Source organism: Calonectris borealis, chromosome 2, assembly GCF_964195595.1.
Source record: "Calonectris borealis chromosome 2, bCalBor7.hap1.2, whole genome shotgun sequence".
In the NCBI taxonomy this organism is placed as follows: domain Eukaryota; kingdom Metazoa; phylum Chordata; class Aves; order Procellariiformes; family Procellariidae; genus Calonectris; species Calonectris borealis.
In genome coordinates, this window is record NC_134313.1 from 168029277 (window position 1) to 168041984 (window position 12708).

At 43.7% G+C, this 12708-nt stretch overlaps 1 protein-coding gene across 1 annotated transcript in view; it reads right to left on the reverse strand.

The window, feature by feature from the left end:
- The window catches only part of OBSCN (obscurin, cytoskeletal calmodulin and titin-interacting RhoGEF), a 192442-nt gene that overhangs the window by 17333 nt on the left and 162401 nt on the right, over positions 1-12708 (reverse strand). The window contains 13 exon segments of the mRNA XM_075140878.1: positions 435-512; positions 1079-1124; positions 1877-2029; positions 3102-3128; positions 3683-3855; positions 4003-4080; positions 5203-5263; positions 5844-6044; positions 6663-6739; positions 7248-7421; positions 10243-10355; positions 10722-10855; positions 11198-11321. Coding sequence (XP_074996979.1) covers positions 435-512; positions 1079-1124; positions 1877-2029; positions 3102-3128; positions 3683-3855; positions 4003-4080; positions 5203-5263; positions 5844-6044; positions 6663-6739; positions 7248-7421; positions 10243-10355; positions 10722-10855; positions 11198-11321 — 1439 coding nt within the window.

Genomic DNA, 12708 nt, shown 5'->3' on the forward strand with positions numbered 1-12708 from the left:
GGATTCATCTGCTCTAACTTCTGCCATGTGAGACATCTCAACTGAAGTTGTTACAGCCAACAGAGAGAAACAGGCGTCTTCAGAAGGCAATCAATCCGATTATTTTAGAGAACTTCAGGAAAAGAGGAATCTTCTTGGGACCTGTCTATAATTCAGTACCAACTGCAAAGGCAGCTGAGGGTACCTAACTTAGACACAACCATGCATCTTACAGGCACCTGCATTAGACCAGATGACTTCCAGGCAGTAAGAGTCTAGATAATTTATTTCTGCCACGTCCATCGACCACTCTCTCCTGGGCTTATTCCCCATTCATAACCAAGCTGAGAGCTCTGCTGTGCTCGCTGTCTTAACCCGACAGACTTTAAAAGATGCAAATGTAATTAAAAATAAATATGACTAAAAAGAGCTGACATAAATTAAGGCCAACTCACCTGCCACTTGCTCCGAGCCACAATGAATTTGAGCTGCTTGGTATTAATGAAATGAGCTGCTTCGAGGGGGAGATTATGCTGCCAGGTAGAATGAGAGGAAAATCATTGGTTAAAAAATCCTGACTTCATTTCCTGAGAAGTTTTTTTTTTAGGATTCCCTCTGTCCAGAATTGTTTAATTTAGGAAAGTTACAATACACCAAATGCTACAATCCCCTTGGGGCTAAATTGTAGACAATCTCAGCTTTTCAATGATAAAAGCAAGTCCTGTTCAATGCATGTCATCATTAAATTCCTTTTTGTTTTGTTAATTTTTAGCTCTTCTCCTTAGCAATTTAAGGCATTGGAATAGAAACCATAACTTTGCTCTGCAAAGCCACAGTTTCCTTTCTATACAGACATGTTACATCTGCTCATGTCAGTAGTAATCTTTATCTTCTGAAAGGAAAGATATCTTGGCATGTAAACACCAATGTGTCTCCTCTTTCTGGAGAGCCATGCCTGAGCTTCTCTGTAGGACAGAAAGTAGGAAACCAAGAGAAAAAATAAACCAGCAAATAATATCAAGCAGCTTTAAGAGGTCCAAAGGTCTCTTCCAACCTCAATATTTTTAATGACTCTACTAAAGAACCAGGACAAACTTACCATGAACCACTTGTGGGAAAGACAGTCCAAAGCACTAGGCCTGGCTCTGATAAAAGAAAAGATCACGATTTTAGTAGCAAGTCACTTCCAACAGCAACCACAAGATCTTCCTGAAGGTGCTTGCTTCGCGTGGACACACACATATACTTTTGTGTATGTCCTTAGGCTGCTGTTTTAGAGCTGAGAAGCCAAACAGACAGACAGAGGCTTTCAACCAAGGTTTCCTTCCCTTGAAGTGAAACCATCCTCCTTTTTAAGTCTGACACTCCCTGCAGACCCTCAGAAGACCCCATGGCACTCTGCAGGGAGCCTGTTCAAGGGCATCGAGAGCAGCCCTAGGAGTGACTTTGACTCTTTAGGTGGCCAGAGCAAAAATAGTTTTGGCAGCAGGCAGAATAGACATGAAATCAAAAAGCAAGTGCCTGCAAACATGCCTTCAAGCCGCCTTTTGTACTTGAAACTTCTTAATGAATATGGTTAATATTATTTAATTCTCGCATAACTCCCCCTATACCACTCCTTGCTCTTCCCACTTCTCTCTGTCATTTCAGAAACTTATCTGCATGGAGGAGTAAGGGAGTAAGGACATCACCATACCCGAAACAGGCCAATTTGGAAAATTGCCAAGTTGTGTTTTGGGTAATGGGGAATAATAAAGAAGAATTAGGGCATAACGCACCACATCTCACTCAGCTTTCTACTTTCCAAAACAACCACAGCTCTGACGAGCTGAGATCTGCCTGCTGAGACACCAACATCTTTGCCCACTGGCTGTAGGAAGCACAAAAGTGCACTCACTTGGGGTGCTGCTGGAGGATCCCTTTCATAAAGTCCTTTGCATCTTCACTCAAGTGAACAAAATCAGGAATGGTCCATGAAATTTCCCCGTTCTGGATATTTAGAAGGGTTCCTCTGTCGTTCTCCCCAGCAAATGGAGACTTGCATGTTAGGCTTATTTATTGAACACCATAAAATAAAAGGAGACAGACTTTAGACTTTTATTTGCTGTTCAAATGACAGAAGCACAAATGCTTACATGGGGCTTTAAAATGCTTGAGAGACTCCATGCGTGGGACTTGCGATGCTTGTGAGCACCGCGTCCACGAACAGAGCATCTTTCACCCCAGCATTACATGGCACTTAACTGAATTATTTATCTCTGTGTCACAGATAAGGAATTAAGGGTTTGATTTTGCACAGTAGAGTGTTGGCTAAAACAGGCAAGGGGAAGACTGAACCTCATCACCGCTCTCATTGCTAACTGCAAGGAGAGCAGCTGTCAGGTCTTCAAGCAGGGACAATGAACAAAGCCCTGGGCAACAAGGGAAGAGTCAGTAAAGGAGAAAACCACAAAAGAAATTGCCCTCATTATAGAAGGACTCAATGCTTCATTCAAATCCCTCACTTGAAGGTACTGGAAGGCTCTGACTGACAAAGGGATGTTTGCCCCTCTGCTCTGGTGAGACCCCCCCTGCAGTACTGCATCCAGCTTGGGGGTCCTCAGCACAGGACAGACATGGACCTGTTGGAGCGGGTCCAGAGGAGGCCACAAAAATGATCAGGGGGATGGAACAGCTCTGCTATGAGGAAAGGCTGAGAGAGTTGGGGTTGTTCAGCCTGGAGAAGAGAAGGCTCCGGGGAGACCTTGCTGCAGCCTTTCAGTACTTAAAGGGACTTATAAGAAAGATGGGGACAAACTTTTTAGCAGGGCCTGTTGTGACAGGACAAGGGGGAATGGTTTTAAACTAAAAGAGGGGAGATTCAGACTAGATATGAGGAAGAAATCTTTTACAACGAGGGTGGTGAAACACTGGCACAGATTGCCCAGAGAGGTGGTAGATGCCCCATCCCTGGGAACATTCAAGGTTGGACGGGGCTCTGAGCAACCTGATCTGGTTGAAGATGTCCCTGCCCACGGCAGGGGGGTTGGACTAGATGACCTTTAAAGGCCCCTTCCAATCCAAACTATTCTATGATTCTATGATTCTATATTGAATTAGTCTTTCCAAGAAGATTTATTTACCTTAAATACGTGATGACTCCAACAGCCCTAAGGAGAGAGGGAACACAAAATGTCAGGTGTTCATCACTATTTCTCAATCCATCTCAAGCACACAGCCCTTCTTCCTGCCACTAGACACTCTGGCACAGTAAGATCACCTTATTCTTCTCACCTTTCTAAGCAAAATAAATCCCCAAAGCTATTGTTTTCACCCTTCAATTTTTTTCCCTTCAACATTTTTAAAAATTGTTCTCAAGTAATCCTCCGTTTTTAAAGCACAGATAGCGGAGAAGACTCAAAATACTTTTTTTTGAGTTTGTTTGCCTTTTTTTAGAAAGCCCCTTAGGATCATCCTCCCTTGTTGCTGCCTGTAATAAAGATCATCTTCTCTAAGATGCTCCTTTGCATTAATTAGCTGTCAGAGTTCAATTATGGTTGAACAAAATAGACAGAAGGCGCTTTAAAGAGCCCTGATGGGTTTTGGATTCTCAGTGTTCACTTTCAGTTTCCTGTGTTATTATCACTACTCCATTTACTTATTAACGATAAATGGGAATTCAGGCCATCTAGGGCAAAAGCTTTTTAGAAAGATGACAGGTTACCAGATATCGGTTGCTTTTGACACTGGTGACTGAGAAACAATTTCTGGGGCAACAAACTCCGGAGACCCGTATTTGCTGAATTGAGGTTCAAAGGGCGTTATCTTCTGAGCAAATCCGAAGTCACAGAGCTTAAGGTCTTCCCTTTCAGGATAAACCATGAGGATATTCAGTGGCTAGTAAATGAAATAAAATAAAAAGGAGAAGCTTTTCTTGAAAGCAGGCAATATTTTCAGTTGTAAGAAAGAATAATTTGAATAGAGAACTCCCATTCCCTGACCAACAAGAGGCTACAATAAGCTAGACCTGCTATTGCACGTTACCTTAATGTCCAAATGAAGGACGTTGTTGTCATGAAGATATTTGATTCCTTCCAAAATTTGCTTGATATACAATTTGACCTAAAAATTAAATACATTATTAAACAATTATTGAACATTAATAGTAAATAAGAGGGTCCCTGATTCCACCAACATGTTTAAGATACGAGCAAAGGACAGATTGAACTAGAAATACTTTTAAAACTAGAATGAACTTCTTATATTAGTCTTGCAATTGAAATAACACATGAACCAAACATTACCCTGTGGAATGAGGCTGTGCCTCATGTGTGACAGCAGTGCCCTGCTGGAGCCTTCTACATGTGAAAAAGGCCTTACTTTAAAAAAAAAACAACCCTACAAACATGCAAAAAAGAGATACAGAAATCCTCAAGTTTGATGAACCTTATCAACTGTCTAACTTATCTAACTCAGTTCTGGCTTGGTGTAAATTAGGCAAACACATATAAAACACAAATACGTTTTAAAACTATGTTGTAAACCTATTTTCTTGACCATATGTAGATCCAATCTGATTATGACTGAACAGGGAGTGAAGATTTACAGCTAGCTTCAGCTTTGGAAGTCCTCTACCTTTGACATTTTATAGTGTTAGCTGACATTTGATCTTTAAAGGTGCCTTCCAGCCCAAACCATTCTATGATTCTATGATATTACCCTCTGTTTTTTTCTAAGAAAAATCACTTTTACCAATAAATATGGGACACCTAGCTACTAGATGGGAGATGTGAAACATTTTGAACTTTGAGCACCAAGGATCTCAAAAAAACCCTTAGAAAGCGTAATTTCAGCCCTTGGTTTGGAGACTGAAAAGGAGTGGGTAGAAGTACAGTTGCGAGGGGATAAAGCGTTATTAAGCAAGTGAAGATACAGGAGCTCCAGGTGACAGATAGCAAAGAAATGATGATAATAGAGCAAATATCATCTGTAATATGATCTGTAACATCATCTGTAATAGGCTGAATGCTGGTGGTCACAACCACTGGCTGTTTCTAGCTGTTCCCCAAAGAAACTCAACTTGGTAATGAAAGCTGATGGGAACACCTTTTAAAGGCTGCTTCTGTTTTGACAGATTATCACTGGTTCAAAGACATTCCTCATATTCAAAAAGGAAAATGCAGCTGGAAGGTACTCTGGTGGTACCCACCAACTCTGGACTTTCAAATGAGAAAAAAAGATTACCTCTGCTTCCGTGACGACACTCTTCTTGAATAAACGGTCAAGGAGCTCTTCACTGGAGCATCTGGCAATGGCATTAAGGGAAAACAGAACTACAGTTAAATGCTTATTTTTACTTTGTAATCACCTCTATCCAGCTAACAGCAGAATTCACGAGGTGATCTCAGGGAACGTGATGTGCATGTAACTCATTAAAGTCTCTATTGCAGCAATGTCCTTCTTGCAGAATTGGGCTGCTCTAAACCTGTGCACCCTACAAGCAGGAGCATGGTATCGCTTGCTAAAATCTACCTGTTGGCTATGGGCTTTTCTGCTCTGCACTGCATTTTCCTGGTGCTCACCCAGACTGGATCTCATGGAAACAAGAGTCCTTCACTTCCAGACATTTCAGAAAAGAGTTTTGGTGCTTAACAACTCATTCACGCTTGTCTCTACAAGCATCATGATTTTTCCTAAGGCAGCAGAAACACAGTACTTCGGTGAAGGTCTCGCAGAGCTATGCTATCCTGCAGTGCAGGGAAAGATTGTGAGTGTCCTTTTATCTGAGGCAAAACCTAAAAATGGTTAATTGCTTAGTTATTTAATAAACGAGCTCTACCTAGTACTTCCCAGCCTCCTCAGACAAGCAGCACAGAAAAGGATACAACTCCAGAATCAAAATCAGTGTTTTCCGCGTTTCAAACTGATCCAGGAGCCTGGTAATTCTGTCATGGGACAGAGAGGCAAGAATATCCCTCTCTTGATGCGCTCGAGCCTTCGTTTTGCTTCGTAGAGGTATGAATTTGGCAGCACAAGACACTCTGTTCCCTTTGTGTACAACTCGTTTCACAAAGCTGAAGCAGCCTCTGTGTAAAAATCAAAGGAGAAGCCCTGCTCAGACTTGGTTCAAAGCCCTCCGCACAGCAGGTGTAGACCTTTCCATGTCCCAGCCTTTGACAGCTCCCTACTGCTCAGGGCTTAAATCCTCCAGCATAAAAAGCTCATTTTCCTGTATGTGAGGTGCTATTGCCCTCTCCTGGCTGTCTCCAAAACTAAGCAAAGAGTTTCAAGGGAAAAGCTGTTTCAGGTGATGCAGCCTTGTGCTGACAAAGGCTGATGCTCTTGGATCCCTTGGATGGACACGGTGCTTGTGCATACATCGCTGTGGGCTTGTGATGCTAACATGGCCAAGAAGCCATACCTGGGCACCTATCCTGCCAGCTTCTGACTGGTATTTTTTTCTGGTTGGAGCTACCTGGACCTATGGGCTGTAAGGACTCTCCCATCCTCTGCCAGAAGCCTCAGAAAAGTGTTTCCAGCACACCTGCAATGGGGTCACCTCCCACTTCTGCCAGTACTTTCACCTTTTCAGGCTTTTCCACAGCTGGGCTCACCTCTGCCTCTGGTTACACACGCTCAGTAGCTCAGATGGGCAATTAGATATTCTCTGGTAGTGATGCTATAGAGTTGGAAAATTCATTTACCTTCCAATCTCCTGCTTAACCTCATAAAAGGAATGGAGCTTTCTCCTGGTGGCCACTTTCTTTGCTGCTTGGTCTTTCTTAGCTTTGGAAATGAAGGAAAATATAAGTGTTAATATTCGGACAACAATGCCTTGCTAATAGCGTACAAAGTTATTACAGGACAATTTAAGGCAGGAAAAATCACAGGGGTCCTCTAAACTTCTGCACAGAATTAAGTGGAGCTGATCGACGACAGAACCTGTCAATATAAACTTTGGGGCTGCACCTTCACCTGACATGAATCTGAAGAGCCAGGCTAAAGAGCAGAACACCACCAGGGACATGGCCCCACTTATTTCTGTGGCCCATTGTATCAGTTCGTCAAGCAGAGGAAAAAAAAATCTAATTTGTGTATATATAGGTCATTACATGTTTGTGTATATGTAGGTCATTAGATCACTTGCTCTTATACTGGATCCTGCCATACTGGTAATATACAAATGCTACGCAGGAATACAGAGCAGATGCCATATGGGCACCAGAAGATCACTGCAAGAGTACATATTGCAATGGCTATGGAAGCAATCCTGCAGCTGAAAGAATGACGTTACCTTCGTGTACGATAAGCTCTGCTTTGCACAAAACCTCCCCTCCCGCATTTTTGGCAACGCAGGTATAAACACCACCATCTTCCGAGACAGCATTGTCCACGACTAAGAAATATGTTGTTCCTTCCTTCCCTTGATGGAGCCTGTTGCTGTCTGTCAGCAATGAAGTGCCCTGAAAGAATGAAATGACATTTTGGCACTGGAAAAACCAAGATGGAAACAGATGTTTCTTCTCTTCAAGAAACGAGGTACAGGAGCAGGTACAGACCGTTAGGCTAGCGAATCTCGCTAACAAAATGCTGGCTGAAGCAGCCCCCCATGTCTAACTGTTTCTCTGCTTCCACATTACCCAATAACATTTTTGTTTCATAACCCATTCGTGGGACTACAGGCTTGGGAGAGATCACCAGGGCTATGTGGTTTATTCTTCAGCTCTCCCAGCACACCATGCCTGAGCAGTCAGCCCAGGGAGCCCCAGGATCAGCTGCTTTGCTCCTGCCTGGTCTCCAGCTTGTGCTGGCACTTGTGCTGCTTCATATATTCATAAACGCTATGAAAAAAGGGACAGGAGGGACCGTGTGTGTCACAGAGAGCAGATTATGAAGATCTGCAAAAGGACCTTATGAGCCTGCCCGTCTGGGCAGTAAAATGCCAGGTAAATGTATATAATACAATAAATGTAAAGTGATGACACCCTATTCCCCCACATGAAATGTCGGTCTCCGAGCTGTTCCTTATTATACTGGAGCAAAACTTCGAGTTGCAGTAGGTCACTCCATGGCAGCGCCAGCTCAGCGCTTGGCGGCAGTCAAAAACTACCAGATGTTAGAAATTATTAGGGAAGAAATGAAGAATAAGACAGAAAACATCCTCTTATAAATCCTCGGTTTGCCCAGGGCGTGGTACTGTTGCAGCAATGTTCTTTCTGTAACAGCTTCCAGATGAGGATTGACAGAGCAAGTTGGGGCTCTTCAGCCTGGAAGGGAGGCTCTAGCAATACGACACGATAGAATTATGAATAGCCTAGTGAGTGGGCAGGGATTAACTCTTCCTGGTACAACATGTAAGAGCCAACACATGAAGCTTGTGGTAAATATGTACAGAATCATAGAATCATAGAATCATTAAGGTTGGAAAAGACCTCTAAGATCATCGAGTCCAACCATCAACCCAACACCACCATACCCACTACACCATGTCCCTAAGCGCCTCATCTACACATCTTTTAAATACTTCCAGGGATGGTGACTCCACCACTTCCCTGGGCAGCCTGTTCCAAGGCTTGACCACGCTTTCAGTAAAGAAATTTTTTCTAATGTCCAATCTAAACCTCCCCTGGCACAACTTGAGGCCATTTCCTCTCGTCCTATCGCTTGTTACTTGGGAGAAGAGACCAACCCCCACCTCGCTACAACCTCCTTTCAGGTAGTTGTAGAGCGCGATGAGGTCTCCCCTCAGCCTCCTCTTCTCCAGGCTAAACAATCCCAGTTCCCTCAGCCGCCCCCCATCAGACTTGTGCTCCAGGCCCTTCACCAGCTTCGTTGCCCTCCTCTGGACACGCTCCAGCACCTCCATGTCCTTCTTGTAGTGAGGGGCCCAAAACCGAACACAGGATTCGAGGTGCGGCCTCACCAGTGCCCAGTACAGGGGCACGATCACCTCCCTGCTCCTGCTGGCCACACTATTTCTGATACAGGCCAGGATGCCCTTGGCCTTCTTGGCCACCTGGGCACACTGCCGGCTCATGTTCAGCCGGCTGTCAACCAGCACCCCCAGATCCTTTTCCTCTGGGCAGCTTTCCAGCCACTCTTCCCCAAGCCTGTAGCGTTGCCTGGGGTTGTTGTGGCCGAAGTGCAGGACCCGGCACTTGGCCTTGTTGAACCTCATACATTGGCCTCAGCCCATCGATCCAGCCTGTCCAGGTCCCTCTGCAGAGCCTTCCTGCCCTCCAGTAGATCAACACTCCCGCCCAGCTTGATGTCGTCTGCAAACTGACTGAGGGAGCACTCGATCCCCTCGTCCAGATCATTGATAAAGATATTGAACAGGACCGGCCCCAAAACAGAACAGCCAAAAAGAGGTGGCACTTCAGGCAGCATACTGCCATTGGGTTGAACTCCTTGACAAAGGACACTGTACACGCAAGATGTTTGCATGGGTGCAAGAGGAGACTGGATAAGCACGTGGGGAGCTTTACTGCGGGTTAGTAAATACATAAAAGTTCAGCTAGCTTGCGATAACTCCGAGCTGAAAATGTCGGAGATTGCAAGAATATTGGCAGGGTGTATTATCGTCTTGCCTTGTTCTTATTCCTTTCAAGGTGTTCAGGTGTGTGCATGTGCATGTGTCTGTGTGCGTGGGAGGGGGTTCTTTGCATTTTTGCTTGTTTTTTAAGGTTATTTTATTTGTCTCATCCTTGCACTTCCCATACAGAAAAAAAATGCAATAAAACTTGTGTACAAAACAGTTTTGTTACAGATAATCATTATAGAGCAACGCTAGCTTATTTCAGGGGCACAACAATATTCTGAGGAATAGTAAATTATTTCTCCTTCCTTTCTATGGGATATTCATTGTCCTTAGACACACTCATTTTACCAATTAGCTGCAGAAAAGATACAGAGCCCAGAAATCACATTGACAGTTGGAATAAACCACTCTTAATCCCATCCCTGACCCCAAAACTACAGCACACATCTTAGTGCCTCTCAGACAGGAACCAATCTCCCTTCCTGCCCATCTTGGTCCCCAAAACCATCTTGGTTGCCCTCTCTGTGAAAGGAGCTACAGTGACACTGGAGACAACACAGGGTGAGGTGCACGGTTGGTGGTTCCAGTGAGAACTGCAGCTGGCTCAACAAAGTCTATAGATATATCCCAGAATCAGTGTAAGAGGTGTGGGATGAAAGAGCAAAAGAAATTCCCCACAGCAGTACCGCACTACAGTCCTTTCTGCGGTCCTCGCTCTCAGCCGGAGAAAAGTCTGCACTTACCTTAAACCACAAAACGGTAGGCTGAGGGGTTCCTTCAATGACTGCCTGAAATTTGGCACGCTCCCCCGAATTCACCTGCACATCCTCTATTGTCACTTGCATATAGGGAGGACCTGGTGAGACACAAGGGTTTGCTGCACGCACAATACCGTAACTTTATTCATAGTGTGCAGATGTAGGTTGAGTTACGCAAATGGGATTTATAGGACTGGCCATTTAGGATATAACATTAGCTTAATGTCAAATCAAGAGATATCACAGCAATATATTTGGGTTTCTTTATACTGGCATTACTTCTAGGCTTCTTATCTTCACACTTATCTGTTACTTTTTGTTAAATAAACAGTTAGTGCTCAAGAAATGGAAGTATTTAAAAAACAGTCATCAGGATGGTAATAACAGTCATCAGGACTTATTACCAAAAGAGAAGACAATGACAGTCATGGGATGTGGGAAAGGGAAACAAGATTCGTTCTTACTTGTTGGGGTCTTCTCCTCAGTCTTATACACACAAGTTCTTTCTGTGGTCTCAATATAAACTTCACTGTGTACATCCCAGACCACATCTCCTTCTCTCCTGTACCAGTCTCCTGCCCCCGCGGCTGGTGATGTTCTTTCATGAAGCCCAAGAGAAAAGATCATTACATAGTCACATACAACTCCAGAGACACAGGATTATTCTACCCTGCCATTGATCTGTGTGTTTAACCACCAGACAAATAATTATTTACTTAAAATTAACACAAGAAGAATTTTGTTTTGAGGGAATTAATTTCTCTCCAACCTTTTCCTATCCTTCTTGCACAATGCATGTGTGAATAGGATTCTAAAAATAATAACAAACCTACGAGAATCAGTTCAAGTCACCACCTGCTTCCTCCACCACAGAGGACTTGCTTTTCTTGCAACAAAGTCTGCCACATACAGAAATCTGTATATTGAGATGGGTCTTTACCTGGTAATAGGAACAGTGCACTCCTGAGTGCTTTCATCTCCAGCAGCTGTCTCTTCACGGGAAGGGCCAGGGCTGGGCTTTGTTACCCTTGGTTCTTCAGCCGGAATCTGCCTTTGTGCTTTGTCTGGCAGCAGAAATAGGACAAGTTAGACATGTCACCTATGACGGCACACCGTAAAACCCAGAGAAAACCTTTGGAGCCATCTCTAGTCTGCCTTGTGTCAGAACTGAGTCCATCTGACCTCAGCTGAGTGCAATCACTGAAGCTAAGAGGAGAATTTGGCCCTTTTGAGAAGACCACATGAAGCCAAGGGCTTGAATAACATCAGAGAGGCTGATGGCACATTGCTGACGGGGCAAAACTAACTTTTCTGTGAGGAAACACACACAGACAAAAATAGGAAAGGCAGTCAGTAGGGACAAGAAGAAATAAATGACTGGAAGAATAGCGTGAGTTCAATACATCCTTTATACGAGATAATTTAACCATGTTTGAGTTCCAGCTCATGGCTATGATGAAATCATAGAATCATGGAACCATTTAGGTTGGAAAAGACCCTTAAGATCATCGAACCCAACCGTTAACCTAACACTACGAAGTCCACCACTAAACCACGTCCCTAAGCGCCACATCTACATGTCTTTTAAATACCTCCAGGGACTACCAGTGTTAGCTTTGTACACATGAATGCTTCAATTAAACTTTGCGTTATGAGAACAGTTCTTGACTCACTGGTGTAATCACAGACAGCATCAGTGAAATGAGTAAGTTTACATCCATGTAAAACTGGTGGTCAAGGCAGGCCCTGGCTGGGGGTACAACTAATACGGAGATAATATGGAGGTATGCTAATATGGAGGACCTGGTGATGTTATAACGTCAGCATTGGTGCACCTCCACTGGGTTCTTTGAAAATGTCCTTGTACAACTCTAAGTTACACCAGAACAAGGTTTGGCATCTGGGGCTTATAGGAACAAGGAAACAAAAAGATGGTTCAACTTGATGGCAGTTCAGGTATTGTTCGTCTTTTATTATTAATTATTTTATCAGATATATCTTCAAAAACTGGTTTGATCTTCCATTCCAAAAGTACCTGATTGTCTTTTGATATTGACCATTGGAGTTACCCCATAGGATAAAGTGCATCATCTCCTTTTTCATCTGAGAAAACGTTAAATCACGAGGAGTCTTCTCCCCAGCAGGAAGAACCTTTTTGGGGAGCACTCTCGGGATGTTTGGTGCTGGCTGGTTTTGGAAAAAAGCAGCAGTTTCTAGAAATCACATAAACCAGCTCTAGTGGGATGGAAAACACGGTTATTCAAGGCGTTACTAGCAGGGTCAGAGATCCCAGGTTGGTGGGATCGTGCTTTCCTATTGCCAGCACTATCGAAATATTTGCCTTCTTTTTTTTCCAAGCATGTGATTGTAGGGACAGCTGTCAAGTCTCCATCTTATTAAAATAATTCCCTATATTAATAACACATTTAGTTTTCTCAGACAAAAGGACTG